The sequence below is a fragment of the Panulirus ornatus genome, chromosome 21 (genome assembly GCF_036320965.1).
Source record: "Panulirus ornatus isolate Po-2019 chromosome 21, ASM3632096v1, whole genome shotgun sequence".
NCBI classification, from domain to species: domain Eukaryota; kingdom Metazoa; phylum Arthropoda; class Malacostraca; order Decapoda; family Palinuridae; genus Panulirus; species Panulirus ornatus.
Genome location: NC_092244.1, coordinates 1,546,176 through 1,564,698, shown reverse-complemented (window position 1 = coordinate 1,564,698; position 18,523 = coordinate 1,546,176). Strand labels below are relative to the sequence as shown.

Sequence of the window (18,523 nt, the reverse complement as noted above, 5' to 3'; positions counted from 1 at the left end):
GAAAGGTCTGTGGGGCCTGGATGTGGATAGGGAGCTATGGTGTCGGTGCATTGCACTGTTCTGGGCACTACCTCAACTTCCTTTGAAACCATACCAGCCACAGACCACAACATCATGCTTGAAAATTATCTTTCAGCAACGAAAGCACCCATGACCCTTCTCAGAAAGATAGTCCACATGAGGAGCACCTACATCTTTCACCACAAGCCAGTAGCACATTCCCTTCTTTTATTGAAATATTTGTAGCCACTTACAGCAACATTCATAGCCATAATTGAAACTGTGCCTGTTTCGTATGAGAACATCTCAGACTTCCGTCCAAACTATTGCAGATTTCATACAGAAATGCCATCAGATTATTCCAGCTGCTTATAGCAACATTTATGGCTTGTCAAAACTCTACCAACTGTATACAGCAACATTTGATTCTTTCCTCTCTTTCTGCACTGTGCTGTTCACCTGTTCCTTTTTCCTAATCACATATTAATGGGAAGAAAGACCATAAAGTATTTTGAAAAATATTCTTGTGAAGACGTGTTTTAGGTAATGATTTGTGAAACAGAGAATCACATGAAATATTCTGTAGTTGTTTGTGGTCTCCAGAAGTCAGCTCCTGCATATACTATTCATAGGTGCCATTAAATCAAAACACATTATTGTTACAAAATGAATGATACATGATAATCTATCTCTCAGGGTCCTTACTCCTTATGAAGCCAAGAGCCTGGTGGCACTATTGTACTCAGAGGACAAGGCATTAGTAGAGAGGACTTTGGCAACAATAGCAAACTGTGCTGCTTTCAGCGTTAATTTGGTAAGTGGTTTTGTAATACCATTATTTTTAAAAACAGCTAAAATTTCATGATAAAGACAGAAAACAATGAATAGTATCAGTTTTGTACATTAGTTCTGAAGACACTGTTCTCTCACACACGAATGGTGATTATATATAGAAAATTAATATTTAAAATTATTTTATTTATTTATTATACTTGATTGCCGTTTCCTGCATCAGCGAGGTAGCACCAGGAAACAGACGAAGCCCATGCACTCTCACACACGCACACGTGTTTATTTATTATTTATTATACTTTGTTGCTGTCTCCCGCATTAGCGAGGTAGCGCAAGGAAACAGACGAAAGAATGGCCCAACCCACCCACATACACATGTATATACGTACTTATCCACACACGCACATATACATACCTATACATTTCAACATATACATATATATACTTACACAGACATATACATGTATACACATGTACAGAATTCATAATTGCTGCCTTTATTCATTCCCGTCGCCACCCCGCTACATATGAAATGACAACCCCCCCTCATGCGCGCAAGGTAGCGCTAGGAAAAGACAACAAAGGCCACATTCGTTCACACTCAGTCTCTAGCTGTCATGTATAATGCACTGAAACTGCAGCTCCCTTTCCACATCTAGGCCCCACAAAACTTTCCATGGTTTACCTCAGAAGCTTCACATGCTCTGGTTCAATCCATTGACAGCACGTCGACCCCGGTATACCACATCTTTCCAATTCACTCTATTCCATGCCTGCCTTTCACCCTCCTGCACGTCTAGGCCCCGATCACTCAAAATCTTTTTCGCTCCATCTTTCCACCTCCAATTTGGTCTGCCACTTCTCCTCTTTCCCTCCACCTCTGACACATATATCCTCTTTGTCATTCTTTCTTCACTCATTCTCTCCATGTGACCAAACCATTTCAAAACACCCTCTTCTGCTCCCTCAACCACACTCTATTTATTACCACACATCTCTCTTACCTTTTCATTACTTACTCAATCAAACCACCTCACACCACATATTGTCCTCAAACATTCATTTCCAACACATCCACCCTCCTCCGCACAACTCTATCTATAACCCACACCTCGCAACCATATAACATTGTTGGAACCACTATTCCTTTAAACATACCCATTTTTGCTTTCCAAGATAATATTCTCGCCTTCCACATATTTTTCAATGCTCCCAGAACCTTTGCCCCCTCCCCCACCCTGTGACTCACTTCTGCTTCCATGGTTCGATCCACTGCCAAATCCACTCCCAAATATCTAAAACACTTCTCTTCCTCCACTCTTTCTTCATTCAAACTTACCTCCCAGTTGACTTGTCCCTTAACCCTACTGTACCTAATAACCATGCTCTTATTCACATTTACTCTCAGCTTTCTTCTTTCACACACTTTACCAAACTCAGTCACCAGCTTCTGCAGTTTCTCACACGAATCAGCCACCTGCACTGTATCATCAGCAAACAAAATCTGACTCACTTCCCAAGCCCTCTCATCCACAACAGACTGCATACCTGCCCCTCTCTCCAGAACTCTTGCATTCACCTCCCTAACCACCCCATCCATAAGCAAATTAAGCAACCATGGAGACATCACGCACCCCTGCCGCAAACTGACATTCACTGAGAACCAATCACTTTCCTCTCTTCCTACTCGTACACATGCCTTACATCCTTGAGAAAAACTTCTCACAGAGCATCACTATCAACTCTCTCATATGCTTTCCTTAGATCCATAAATGCTACATACAAATCCATTTGCTTTTCTAAGTATTTCTCACTTACATTCTTCAAAGCAAACACCTGATCCACAAATCCTTTACCACTTCTGAAACCACACTACTCTTCCCAGTCTGATGCTCTGTACATGCCTACACCCTCTCAATCAATACCCTCCCATATAATTTCCCAGGAATACTCAACAGACTTATTCCTCTGTAATTTGAGCACTCACCTTTATCCCCTTTGCCTTTGTACAATGGCACTATGGATGTATTCTGCCAATCCTCAGGCACCTCCCCATGGGTCATACCTACATTAAATATCCTTACCAACCATTCAACAACACAGTCACCCCCTTTTTTAATAAATTCCACTGCAGTACCATCCAAACCTGCTGCCTTGCTGGCTTTCATCTTCTGCAAAGCTTTTACTACCTCTTCACTGTTTACCAAATCATTCTCCCTAACCCTCTCACTTCGCACACCACCTCGACCAAAACACCCTATATCTGCCACTCGATCACCTGACACATTCAACAAACCTTCAAAATACTCACTCCATCTTCTCACATCACCACCACTTGTTATTTCCTCCCCAGTAATCCCCTTCACCAATGTTCCCATTTGTCCTCTTCTTATGCACTTTATTTACCTCCTTCCAAAACATCTTTTTATTTTCCCTAAGATTTAATGATACTCTCTCACCCCAACTCTCATTTGCCCTCTTATTCACCTCTTGCACCTTTCTCTTGACCTCCTGCCTCTTTCTTTTATACATCTCCCAGTTGTTTGCACTATTTCCCTGCAGAACTCGTCCAAATGCCTCTCTCTTCTCTTTCACTAATATTCTTAATTCTTCATCCCACCACTCGCTACCCTTTCAAATCTGCCCACCTCCCATGCTTCTCATGCCACAAGTATCTTTTGCTCAAGCCATCACTGCTTCCCTAAATACATCTTATTCCTCCCCCACTCCCCTTACATCCTTTGGTCTCACCTTTTTCCATTCTACACTCAGTCTCTCCTGGTACTTCCACACGCAAATCTCCTTCCCAAGCTCACTTACTTTCACCACTCTCTTCACCCCAACATTATTCTTTTCTGAAAACCTTTACAAATCTTCACCTTCGCCTCCACAAGATAATGATTAGACACCCCTCCAGTTGCACCTCTCAGCACATTGTTATCCAAAAGTCTCTCTCGCATGCCTATCAATGAACACGTAATCCAATAACGCTCTCTTGCCATCTCTCCTACTTACATATGTATACTTATGTATTATTTATATTTTATTATACTTGGTCACTGTCTCCTGCATTAGCGAGGTAGCGCAAGGAGACAGACGAAAGAATGGCCCAACCCACCCACATATACATGTATATACATACACGTCCACACACGCACATATACATACCTATACATCTCAACGTATATATAGATATACGTTGCTTTGGATGTGGAAAGGGAGCTGTAGTTTCGGTGCATTATTACATGACAGCCAGAGACTGAGTGTGAACGAATGGGGCCTTTGTTGTCTTTTCCTAGCGCTACCCCCGCACACATGAAGGGGGAAGGGGTTGTTATTCCATGTGTGGCGAGGTGGCGATGGGAATAAATAAAGGCAGACAGTATGAATTATGTACATTTGTATATATGTATATGTCTGTGTGTGTATATATATGTGTACATTGAGATGTATAGTTATGTATATTTGTGTGTGTGGATGTATATGTATATGCATGTGTATGTGGGTAGGTTGGGCCATTCTTTCGTCTGTTTCCTTGCGCTACCTCGCTAATGCGGGAGACAGCGACAAAGCAACATAAATAAATATATAATAAAATATATATATATATATATATATCGAGGATGTAAGGCATGTGTACGTGTAGGAAGAGAGGAAAGTGATTGGTTCTCAGTGAATGTAGGTTTGCGGCAGGGGTGTGTGATGTCTCCATGGTTGTTTAATTTGTTTATGGATGGGGTTGTTAGGGAGGTGAATGCAAGAGTTTTGGAAAGAGGGGCAAGTATGAAGTCTGTTGGGGATGAGAGAGCTTGGGAAGTGAGTCAGTTGTTGTTCGCTGATGATACAGCGCTGGTGGCTGATTCATGTGAGAAACTGCAGAAGCTGGTGACTGAGTTTGGTAAAGTGTGTGAAAGAAGAAAGTTAAGAGTAAATGTGAATAAGAGCAAGGTTATTAGGTACAGTAGGGTTGAGGGTCAAGTCAATTGGGAGGTGAGTTTGAATGGAGAAAAACTGGAGGAAGTGAAGTGTTTTAGATATCTGGGAGTGGATCTGGCAGCGAATGGAACCATGGAAGCGGAAGTGGATCATAGGGTGGGGGAGGGGGCGAAAATTCTGGGAGCCTTGAAGAATGTGTGGAAGTCGAGAACATTATCTCGGAAAGCAAAAATGGGTATGTTTGAAGGAATAGTTGTTCCAACAATGTTGTATGGTTGCGAGGCGTGGACTATGGATAGAGTTGTGCGCAGGAGGATGGATGTGCTGGAAATGAGATGTTTGAGGACAATGTGTGGTGTGAGGTGGTTTGATCGAGTGAGTAACGTAAGGGTAAGAGAGATGTGTGGAAATAAAAAGAGCGTGGTTGAGAGAGCAGAAGAGGGTGTTTTGAAATGGTTTGGTCACATGGAGAGAATGAGTGAGGAAAGATTGACCAAGAGGATATATGTGTCGGAGGTGGAGGGAACGAGGAGAAGAGGGAGACCAAATTGGAGGTGGAAAGATGGAGTGAAAAAGATTTTGTGTGATCGGGGCCTGAACATGCAGGAGGGTGAAAGGAGGGCAAGGAATAGAGTGAATTGGAGCGATGTGGTATACCGGGGTTGACGTGCTGTCAGTGGATTGAATCAAGGCATGTGAAGCGTCTGGGGTAAACCATGGAAAGCTGTGTTGGTATGTATATTTGCGTGTATGGATGTATGTATATACATGTGTATGGGGGTGGGTTGGGCCATTTCTTTCGTCTGTTTCCATGCGCTACCTCGCAAACGCGGGAGACAGCGGAAAAAAAAAAATATATATAATGTGCTGAGAGGTGCAACTGGAGGGATGTCTGATCATTATCTTGTGGAGGCTAAGGTGAAGATTTGTATGGGTTTTCAGAAAAGAAGAGTGAATGTTGGGGTGAAGAGGGTGGTGAGAGTAAGTGAGCTTGAGAAGGAGACCTGTGTGAGGAAGTACCAGGAGAGACTGAGTACAGAATGGAAAAAGGTGAGAACAATGGAAGTAAGGGGAGTGGGGGAGGAATGGGATGTATTTAGGGAATCAGTGATGGATTGCGCAAAAGATGCTTGTGGCATGAGGAGAGTGGGAGGTGGGTTGATTAGAAAGGATAGTGAGTGGTGGGATGAAGAAGTAAGAGTATTAGTGAAAGAGAAGAGAGAGGCATTTGGATGATTTTTGCAGGGAAAAAATGCAATTGAGTGGGAGATGTATAAAAGAAAGAGACAGGAGGTCAAGAGAAAGGTGCAAGAGGTGAAAAAAAGGGCAAATGAGAGTTGGGGTGAGAGAGTATCATTAAATTTTAGGGAGAATAAAAAGATGTTCTGGAAGGAGGTAAATAAAGTGCCTAAGACAAGGGAGCAAATGGGAACTTCGGTGAAGGGCGCAAGTGGGGAGGTGATAACAAGTAGTGGTGATGTGAGAAGGAGATGGAGTGAGGATTTTGAAGGTTTGTTGAATGTGTTTGATGATAGAGTAGCAGATATAGGGTGTTTTGGTCGAGGTGGTGTGCAAAGTGAGAGGGTTAGGGAAAATGATTTGGTAAACAGAGAAGAGATAGTGAAAGCTTGCGGAAGATGAAAGCTGGCAAGGCGGCAGGTTTGGATGGTATTGCAGTGGAATTTATTAAAAAAGGGGGTGACTGTATTGTTGACTGGTTGGTAAGGTTATTTAATGTATGTATGACTCATGGTGAGATGCCTGAGGATTGGCGGAATGCGTGCATAGTGCCATTGTACAAAGGCAAAGGGGATAAGAGTGAGTGCTCAAATTACAGAGGTATAAGTTTGTTGAGTATTCCTGGTAAATTATATGGGAGGGTATTGATTGAGAGGGTGAAGGCATGTACAGAGCATCAGATTGGGGAAGAGCAGTGTGGTTTCAGAAGTGGTAGAGGATGTGTGGATCAGGTGTTTGCTTTGAAGAATGTATGTGAGAAATACTTAGAAAAGCAAATGGATTTGTATGTAGCATTTATGGATCTGGAGAAGGCATATGATAGAGTTGATAGAGATGCTCTGTGGAAGGTATTAAGAATATATGGTGTGGGAGGCAAGTTGTTAGAAGCAGTGAAAAGTTTTTATCGAGGATGTAAGGCATGTGTACGTGTAGGAAGAGAGGAAAGTGATTGGTTCTCAGTGAATGTAGGTTTGCGGCAGGGGTGTGTGATGTCTCCATGGTTGTTTAATTTGTTTATGGATGGGGCTGTTAGGGAGGTAAATGCAAGGGTTTTGGAAAGAGGGGCAAGTATGAAGTCTGTTGGGGATGAGAGAGCTTAGGAAGTGAGTCAGTTGTTGTTCGCTGATGATACAGCGCTGGTGGCTGATTCATGTGAGAAACTGCAGAAGCTGGTGACTGAGTTTGGAAAAGTGTGTGGAAGAAGAAAGTTAAGAGTAAATGTGAATAAGAGCAAGGTTATTAGGTACAGTAGGGTTGAGGGTCAAGTCAATTGGGAGGTGAGTTTGAATGGAGAAAAACTGGAGGAAGTGAAGTGTTTTAGATATCTGGGAGTGGATCTGGCAGCGGATGGAACCATGGAAGCGGAAGTGGATCATAGGGTGGGGGAGGGGGCGAAAATCCTGGGGGCCTTGAAGAATGTGTGGAAGTCGAGAACATTATCTCGGAAAGCAAAAATGGGTATGTTTGAAGGAATAGTGGTTCCAACAATGTTGTATGGTTGCGAGGCGTGGGCTATGGATAGAGTTGTGCGCAGGAGGATAGATGTGCTGGAAATGAGATGTTTGAGGACAATGTGTGGTGTGAGGTGGTTTGATCGAGTGAGTAACGTAAGGGTAAGAGAGATGTGTGGAAATAAAAAGAGCGTGGTTGAGAGAGCAGAAGAGGGTGTTTTGAAGTGGTTTGGGCACATGGAGAGGATGAGTGAGGAAAGATTGACCAAGAGGATATATGTGTCGGAGGTGGAGGGAACAAGGAGAAGAGGGAGACCAAATTGGAATTGGAAAGATGGAGTGAAAAAGATTTTGTGTGATCGGGGACTGAACATGCAGGAGGGTGAAAGGAGGGCAAGGAATAGAGTGAATTGGAGCGATGTGGTATACCGGGGTTGACGTGCTGTCAGTGGATTGAAGCAGGGCATGTGAAGCGTCTGGGGTAAACCATGGAAAGCTGTGTAGGTATGTATATTTGCGTGTGTGGACGTATGTATATACATGTGTATGGGGGGGGTTGGGCCATTTCTTTCGTCTGTTTCCTTGCGCTACCTCGCAAACGCGGGAGACAGCGACAAAGTATAATAAAAAAAAAAAAATAATATATATATATATATATATATATATATATATATATATATATATATATATTATCCCTGGGGATAGGGGAGAAAGAATACTTCCCACGTATTCCCTGCGTGTCGTAGAAGGCGACTAAAAGGGGAGGGAGCGGGGGGCTGGAAATCCTCCCCTCTCGTTTTTTTTTAATTTTCCAAAAGAAGGAACAGAGAATTGGGCCAGGTGAGGGTATTCCCTCAAAGGCCCAGTCCTCTGTTCTTAACGCTACCTCGCTAATGCAGGACATGGCGAGTAGTTTGAAAGAAAGAAAAGATATATATATATATATATACATGATTCATACTGTCTGTCCATATTTATTCCCATCACGACCCTGCCACACATGAAATAACAACCCCCTCCCCCTCATTTGCGCGAGGTAGCGCTAGGAAAAGACAGCAAAGGCCACATTCGTTCACACTCGTTTTCTAGCTCTCATGTATAATGCACTGAAACCACAGCTCCCTTTCCACATCCTGGCCTTACAGAACTTTCCATGGTTTACCCCAGACGCTTCACATGCCCTGGTTCGATCCATTGACGGCACGTTGACCCCAGTATACCACATCGTTCCAATTCACTCTATTCCTTGCACGCCTTTCACCCTCCTGCACGTTCAGGCCCCTATCACTCAAAATCTTTTTCACTCCATCTTTCCACCTCCACTTTGGTCTCCCACTTCTCCTCGTTCCCTCCACCTCTGACACATATATCCTCTTGGTCAATCTTTCCTCACTCAGTCTCTCCATGTGACCAAACCATTTCAAAACACCCTCTTCTGCTCTCTCAACCACACTCTTTTTTACCACCACACATCTCTCGTACCCTTTCATTACTTACCCGATCAACCACCTCACTCCCCATATTGCCCTCAAACATCTCATTTCCAGCACATCCACCCTCCTCCGCACAACTCTATCCATAGCCTACACCTTGCATCCATATAACATTGTTGGAGCCACTATTCCTTCAAACATACCCATTTTTGCTTTCAAAGATAATGTTCTCGCCTTCCACACATTCTTCAACACTCCCAGAACTTTCATCCCCTCTCCCACCCTGTGACTCACTTCCACTTCCATGGTTCCAAGACAACGCTCTCTCCTTCCACACTTATTTCAGTGCTGCCAGATCCTTCAACCACTCCCCCAACCTATGATTCACTTCCACTTCCATGGATTCATTTGCTGCCATGTCCCTTCCCAGATATCTAAAACAGATATCCAGTTTTTCTCCATTCAAATTTTCATCCCAAATAACTTGTCCCTCAACCCTGCTAAACCTAATAACTTTGCTTTTATTCACATTCACCCTCAATATTCTCCTTTCACACACTCCTCCAGACTCAGACACCAGCTTGGGTAATTTCTCACTTGATTCAGTCACCAGTCTTGTAACATCTGCAAACAACTGACTCATTTTCCAGGCCCCTTTCATCCCCAACTGACTGCACAATCACCCCTGTCTCCAAGACCCTTGCCTTTACCTCTCTCATTGCCACATCCATAAACAAGTTTCACAACCATGGTGACATCATACATCCCTGCTACAGACCAACCTTCACTGGGAACCATTCACTCTCTTCTCATCCTACTCTTACACAGGCCTTACACCCTTGATAAAAACCTCCTCATTGCTAATAGCAGCTTACCTCCTACTCCATATATTTTGAAGATCTTCCTCAAAGCATCTCATATCAACCCTATAATATACCTTCTCCAGATCCATAAATGCCACATACATATTCATGTTTTTCTGAGTATTTCTCACATTCTTCAAAGCAAACACCTGATCCACACATCCCTTACCACTTCTAAAACCACACTGCTCCTCCCCAATCTGATGCTCTGAACATGCCTTCACCCTCTCAGTCAATACCTTCCCATACAACTTAACTGGTATACTCAACAGACTTTACCTCTGTAGCCTGAATGCTAATTTATCCCCTTTACATTTATGTAGTGGTTTCTGCCAATCCTCAGGCACTTCACCATGATCCATATGTACATTGAATATCTGTACCAACCAATCAACAATGCAGTCACTCCCTTTCATAATATATTTTAGTGCAATACCCTCCACCCCCGCTGTCTTGCCACATTTCCTCTTTCGCAAGGCTTTCACTACCTCTTCTCTTTTCACCAAACCACTCTGCATGACTCCCTCATTTCGTATATCACTCCTACCAAAACCCCCTACATCAGCCACTCTGTCAGCAAACACATTTTTCAATCCTTCAAAATACTTACTGCATCTCCTCTTCACTTCATCCCTACCTTTTCTCATTCCCCTTTTGCCCCTTTCACCATTGTTCCCATTTCTTTTTTTTGCACATCATTTACCTCCTTCCAAAACATCTTTTGTTCTCCCTAAAGTTTATTGAAACTCTTACACCCCAGCTCTCATTTGCCCTTTTTTTCAGCTTGCACCTTCTTCTTGGCCTCCTGCTGCTCTCTCTTATACATTTCCCAATCATTTGCACTCTTTCCCAGTAAGTACTGACCAATGCCTCCCTTTTATCTTTTTTTTTTTTTTTTTTTTTTTTTTTATACTTTGTCGCTGTCTCCCGCGTTTGCGAGGTAGCGCAAGGAAACAGACGAAAGAAATGGCCCAACCCCCCCCCCATACACATGTACATACACACGTCCACACACGCAAATATACATACCTACACAGCTTTCCATGGTTTACCCCAGACGCTTCACATGCCTTGATTCAATCCACTGACAGCACGTCAAACCCTGTATACCACATCGCTCCAATTCACTCTATTCCTTGCCCTCCTTTCACCCTCCTGCATGTTCAGGCCCCGATCACACAAAATCTTTTTCACTCCATCTTTCCACCTCCAATTTGGTCTCCCTCTTCTCCTCGTTCCCTCCACCTCCGACACATATATCCTCTTGGTCAATCTTTCCTCACTCATTCTCTCCATGTGCCCAAACCATTTCAAAACACCCTCTTCTGCTCTCTCAACCACGCTCTTTTTATTTCCACACATCTCTCTTACCCTTACGTTACTTACTCGATCAAACCACCTCACACCACACATTGTCCTCAAACATCTCATTTCCAGCACATCCATCCTTTTATCTTTTATTAGCACCTTTACTTCTTCTACCCACCACTCACCATCCTTTCTAATCTGCCTACCTTTTGCATGCCGCATGCATCTCTTTCACTTGCAATCATTCATTTCTTTGTCAAAAAAGAAATGATAAGTAAACTTTTTTATGCTTGTGTTGATGAAGAATTTGCTATTGTTGAACTGTATCTTTCCAAACTGTTATTGAAAACATAATGATTTAAACAGGAAAAGCAAATCAAATTATGCTATTTCCAGGATTTTTTACGAGAAATGGGTTGTATCCATCGCCTAACTAGCCTTCTACATGACACAGAAGTTCGGTTGCCAGCTGTCCAAACCTTAGGAAATGTAGTTTTATCTGAGGAAAACATTCGACAAGCTAAGGTAAGTGTGTAATTAGTCAGTTTAAGTTGTTTAAGAGTTGGTTTAAGTTTTATTTATTATTATTGATTTTTTTCACGACACAGCTTTTCCCACATTAAAGAACAACCAAGCAATGGCCTCATTTGGAAACTTTTAATTTTTTCAGTTTAGTGGTTATGTTTTATTATTATTATAATTATTTATTATTTTATTTATTTTGCTTTGTCGCTGTCTCCCGCGTTAGCGAGGTAGCGCAAGGAAACAGACGAAAGAATGGCCCAACCCACCCAAATACACATGTATATACATACACGTCCACACACGCAAATATACATACCTGTACATCTCAACGTATACATATATATACACTCACAGACATATACATATATACACATGTACATAATTCATACTGTCTGCCTTTATTCATTCCCATCGCCACCCCACAACACATGAAATAACAACCCCCTCCCCCCGCATGTGCACGAGGTAGTGCTAGGAAAAGACAACAAAGGCCACATTCGTTCACACTCAGTCTCTAGCTGTCATGTATAATGCACTGAAACCACAGCTCCCTTTCCACATCCAGGCCCCACAGAACTTTCCATGGTTTACCCCAGACTTTTCATATGCCCTGGTTCAATCCATTGACAGCACGTTGACCCCGGTATACCACATCGTTCCAATTCACTCTATTCCTTGCACGCCTTTCACCCTCCTGCATGTTCAGCCCCGATCACTCACAATCTTTTTCACTCCATCTTTCCACTTCCAATTTGGTCTCCCACTTCTCCTCGTTCCCTCCGCCTCTGACACATATATCCTCTTGGTCAATCTCTCCTCACTCATTCTCTCCATGTGACCAAACCATTTCAAAACACCCTTTTCTGCTCTCTCAACCACGCTCTTCTTATTACCTCACATCTCTCTTACCCTTTTATTACTTACTCGATCAAACCACCTCACACCACATACTGTCCTCAAACATCTCATTTCCAGCACATCCACCCTCCTCCGCAAACTCTATCTATAGCCCACGCCTCGCAACCATATAACATTGTTGGAGCCACTATTCCTTCAAACATACCCATTTTTGCTTTCCAAGATAATATTCTCGCCTTCCACACATTCTTCAACACTCCCAGAACTTTCATCCCCTCTCCCACCCTGTGACTCACTTCCACTTCCATGGTTCCAAGACAACGCTCTCTCCTTCCACACTTATTTCAGTGCTGCCAGATCCTTCAACCACTCCCCCAACCTATGATTCACTTCCACTTCCATGGATTCATTTGCTGCCATGTCCCTTCCCAGATATCTAAAACAATTCACTTCTCCAGTTTTTCTCCATTCAAATTTTTCATCCCAAATAACTTGTCCCTCAACCCTGCTAAACCTAATAACTTTGCTTTTATTCACATTCACCCTCAATATTCTCCTTTCACACACTCCTCCAGACTCAGACACCAGCTTGGGTAATTTCTCACTTGATTCAGTCACCAGTCTTGTAACATCTGCAAACAACTGACTCATTTTCCAGGCCCCTTTCATCCCCAACTGACTGCACAATCACCCCTGTCTCCAAGACCCTTGCCGTTACCTCTCTCATTGCCACATCCATAAACAAGTTTCACAACCATGGTGACATCATACATCCCTGCTACAGACCAACCTTCACTGGGAAACCATTCACTCTCTTCTCATCCTACTCTTACACAGGCCCTTACACCCTTGATAAAACCTCCTCATTGCTAATAGCAGCTTACCTCCTACTCCATATATTTTGAAGATCTTCCTCAAAGCATCTCATATCAACCCTATAATATACCTTCTCCAGATCCATAAATGCCACATACATATTCATGTTTTTCTGAGTATTTCTCACATTCTTCAAAGCAAACACCTGATCCACACATCCTTACCACTTCTAAAACCACACTGCTCCTCCCCAATCTGATGATCTGACAAATGCCTTCAACCTCTCAGTCAATACCTTCCCATACAACTTAACTGGTATACTTAACAGACTTTACCTCTGTTGCCCTGAATGCTAATTTATCCCTTTACATTTATGTAGTGGTTCTGCCAATCCTCAGGCACTTCACCATGATCCATATGTACATTGAATATCTGTACCAACCAATCAACAATGCAGTCACTCCCTTTCATAATATATTTTAGTGCAATACCCTCCACCCCCGCTGTCTTGCCACATTTCCTCTTTCGCAAGCTTTCACTACCTCTTCTCTTTTCACCAAACCACTCTGCATGACTCCCTCATTTCGTATATTCACTCCTACCAAAACCCCTACATCAGCCACTCTGTCAGCAAACACATTTTTCAATCCTTCAAAATACTTACTGCATCTCCTCTTCACTTCATCCCTACCTTTTCTCTTCCACTTTTGCCCTTTCACCATTGTTCCCATTTCTTTTTTTTTGCACATCATTTACCTCCTTCCAAAACATCTTTTGTTCTCCCTAAAGTTTATTGAAACTCTTACACCCCAGCTCTCATTTGCCCTTTTTTCAGCTTGCACCTTCTTCTTGGCCTCCTGCTGCTCTCTCTTATACATTTCCCAATCATTTGCACTCTTTCCCAGTAAGTACTGACCAATGCCTCCCTTTATCTTTTTTTTTTTTTTTTTTTTTTTTTTTATACTTTGTCGCTGTCTCCCGCATTAGCGAGGTAGCGCAAGGAAACAGACGAAAGAATGGCCCAACCCACCCACATACACATGTATATACATACACATCCACACACGCAAATATACATACCTAACAGCTTTCCATGGTTTACCCCAGACGCTTCACATGCCTTGATTCAATCCACTGACAGCACGTCAAACCCTGTATATTACACATCGGCTCCAAATCACTACTATTTCCTTGCCCTCCTTTCACCCTCCTGCATGTTCAGGCCCCGATCACACAAAATCTTTTTCACTCCATCTTTCCACCTCCAATTTGGTCTCCCTCTTCTCCTCGTTCCCTCCACCTCCGACACATAATATCCTCTTGGTCAATCTTTCCTCACTCATTCTCTCCATGTGACCAAACCATTTCAAAACACCCTCTTCTGCTCTCTCAACCACGCTCTTTTTATTTCCACACATCTCTCTTACCTTTTATTACTTACTCGATCAAACCACCTCACACCACACATTGTCCTCAAACATCTCATTTCCAGCACATCCATCCTTTTATCTTTTATTAGCACCTTTACTTCTTCTACCCACACTCACCATCCTTTCTAATCTGCCTACCTTTTGCATGCCGCATGCATCTCTTTCACTTGCAATCATTCATTTCTTTGTCAAAAAAGAAATGATAAGTAAACTTTTTTTATGCTTGTGTTGATGAAGAATTTGCTATTGTTGAACTGTATCTTTCCAAAACTGTTATTGAAAACATAATGATTTAAACAGGAAAAGCAAATCAAATTATGCTATTTCCAGGAGTTTTTCGAGAAATGGGTTGTATCCATCGCCTAACTAGCCTTCTACATGACACAGAAGTTCGGTTGCCAGCTGTCCAAACATTAGGAAATGTAGTTTTATCTGAGGAAAACATTCGACAAGCTAAGGTAAGTGTGTAATTAGTCAGTTTAAGTTGTTTAAGAGTTGGTTTAAGTTTTATTTATTATTATTGATTTTTTTTCACGACTCTGCTTTTCCCACTATAGAACTACCAAGCAATGGCTCTCATTTGGAAACTTTTAATTTTTTCAGTTTAGTGGTTTATGTTTTATTATTATTATAATTATTTATTATTTTATTTATTTTGCTTTGTCGCTGTCTCCCGCATTAGCGAGGTAGCGCAAGGAAACAGACGAAAGAATGGCCCAACCCACCCACATACACATGTATATACATACACATCCACACACGCAAATATACATACCTGTACATCTCAACGTATACATATATATACACTCACAGACATATACATATATACACATGTACATAATTCATACTGTCTGCCTTTATTCATTTCCATCGCCACCCTGCCACACATGAAATAACAACCCCCTCCCCCTCATTTGCGCGAGGTAGCGCTAGGAAAAGACAACAAAGGCCACATTCGTTCACACTCAGTCTCTAGCTGTCATGTATAATGCACTGAAACTGCAGCTCCCTTTCCACATCTAGGCCCCACAAAACTTTCCATGGTTTACCTCAGAAGCTTCACATGCTCTGGTTCAATCCATTGACAGCACGTCGACCCCGGTATACCACATCTTTCCAATTCACTCTATTCCATGCCTGCCTTTCACCCTCCTGCACGTCTAGGCCCCGATCACTCAAAATCTTTTTCGCTCCATCTTTCCACCTCCAATTTGGTCTGCCACTTCTCCTCTTTCCCTCCACCTCTGACACATATATCCTCTTTGTCAATCTTTCTTCACTCATTCTCTCCATGTTACCAAACCATTTCAAAACACCCTCTTCTGCTCCCTCAACCACACTCTATTTATTACCACACATCTCTCTTACCTTTTCATTACTTACTCAATCAAACCACCTCACACCACATATTGTCCTCAAACATTCATTTCCAACACATCCACCCTCCTCCGCACAACTCTATCTATAACCCACACCTCGCAACCATATAACATTGTTGGAACCACTATTCCTTTAAACATACCCATTTTTGCTTTCCAAGATAATATTCTCGCCTTCCACATATTTTTCAATGCTCCCAGAACCTTTGCCCCCTCCCCCACCCTGTGACTCACTTCTGCTTCCATGGTTCGATCCACTGCCAAATCCACTCCCAAATATCTAAAACACTTCTCTTCCTCCACTCTTTCTTCATTCAAACTTACCTCCCAGTTGACTTGTCCCTTAACCCTACTGTACCTAATAACCATGCTCTTATTCACATTTACTCTCAGCTTTCTTCTTTCACACACTTTACCAAACTCAGTCACCAGCTTCTGCAGTTTCTCACACGAATCAGCCACCTGCACTGTATCATCAGCAAACAAAAATCTGACTCACTTCCCAAGCCCTCTCATCCACAACAGACTGCATACCTGCCCCTCTCTCCAGAACTCTTGCATTCACCTCCCTAACCACCCCATCCATAAGCAAATTAAGCAACCATGGAGACATCACGCACCCCTGCCGCAAACTGACATTCACTGAGAACCAATCACTTTCCTCTCTTCCTACTCGTACACATGCCTTACATCCTTGAGAAAAACTTCTCACAGAGCATCACTATCAACTCTCTCATATGCTTTCCTTAGATCCATAAATGCTACATACAAATCCATTTGCTTTTCTAAGTATTTCTCACTTACATTCTTCAAAGCAAACACCTGATCCACAAATCCTTTACCACTTCTGAAACCACACTACTCTTCCCAGTCTGATGCTCTGTACATGCCTACACCCTCTCAATCAATACCCTCCCATATAATTTCCCAGGAATACTCAACAGACTTATTCCTCTGTAATTTGAGCACTCACCTTTATCCCCTTTGCCTTTGTACAATGGCACTATGGATGTATTCTGCCAATCCTCAGGCACCTCCCCATGGGTCATACCTACATTAAATATCCTTACCAACCATTCAACAACACAGTCACCCCCTTTTTTAATAAATTCCACTGCAGTACCATCCAAACCTGCTGCCTTGCTGGCTTTCATCTTCTGCAAAGCTTTTACTACCTCTTCACTGTTTACCAAATCATTCTCCCTAACCCTCTCACTTCGCACACCACCTCGACCAAAACACCCTATATCTGCCACTCGATCACCTGACACATTCAACAAACCTTCAAAATACTCACTCCATCTTCTCACATCACCACCACTTGTTATTTCCTCCCCAGTAATCCCCTTCACCAATGTTCCCATTTGTCCTCTTCTTATGCACTTTATTTACCTCCTTCCAAAACATCTTTTTATTTTCCCTAAGATTTAATGATACTCTCTCACCCCAACTCTCATTTGCCCTCTTATTCACCTCTTGCACCTTTCTCTTGACCTCCTGCCTCTTTCTTTTATACATCTCCCAGTTGTTTGCACTATTTCCCTGCAGAACTCGTCCAAATGCCTCTCTCTTCTCTTTCACTAATATTCTTAATTCTTCATCCCACCACTCGCTACCCTTTCAAATCTGCCCACCTCCCATGCTTCTCATGCCACAAGTATCTTTTGCTCAAGCCATCACTGCTTCCCTAAATACATCTTATTCCTCCCCCACTCCCCTTACATCCTTTGGTCTCACCTTTTTCCATTCTACACTCAGTCTCTCCTGGTACTTCCACACGCAAATCTCCTTCCCAAGCTCACTTACTTTCACCACTCTCTTCACCCCAACATTATTCTTTTCTGAAAACCTTTACAAATCTTCACCTTCGCCTCCACAAGATAATGATTAGACACCCCTCCAGTTGCACCTCTCAGCACATTGTTATCCAAAAGTCTCTCTCGCATGCCTATCAATGAACACGTAATCCAATAACGCTCTCTTGCCATCTCTCCTACTTACATATGTATACTTATGTATTATTTATATTTTATTATACTTGGTCACTGTCTCCTGCATTAGCGAGGTAGCGCAAGGAGACAGACGAAAGAATGGCCCAACCCACCCACATATACATGTATATACATACACGTCCACACACGCACATATACATACCTATACATCTCAACGTATATATAGATATACGTTGCTTTGGATGTGGAAAGGGAGCTGTAGTTTCGGTGCATTATTACATGACAGCCAGAGACTGAGTGTGAACGAATGGGGCCTTTGTTGTCTTTTCCTAGCGCTACCCCGCACACATGAAGGGGGAAGGGGTTGTTATTCCATGTGTGGCGAGGTGGCGATGGGAATAAATAAAGGCAGACAGTATGAATTATGTACATTTGTATATATGTATATGTCTGTGTGTGTATATATATGTGTACATTGAGATGTATAGTTATGTATATTTGTGTGTGTGGATGTATATGTATATGCATGTGTATGTGGGTA

The 18,523-nt window shown here is 42.5% G+C and overlaps 1 protein-coding gene across 1 annotated transcript in view; it reads left to right on the top strand.

Annotated features, from left to right (window-relative positions):
- The window catches only part of LOC139756250 (uncharacterized), a 162,912-nt gene that overhangs the window by 45,683 nt on the left and 98,706 nt on the right, over nucleotides 1-18,523 (top strand). Inside the window, exons 6-7 of the mRNA XM_071675438.1 lie at nucleotides 697-814; nucleotides 11,419-11,547. Coding sequence (XP_071531539.1) covers nucleotides 697-814; nucleotides 11,419-11,547 — 247 coding nt within the window. The remainder of the gene's footprint in view (nucleotides 1-696; nucleotides 815-11,418; nucleotides 11,548-18,523) is intronic.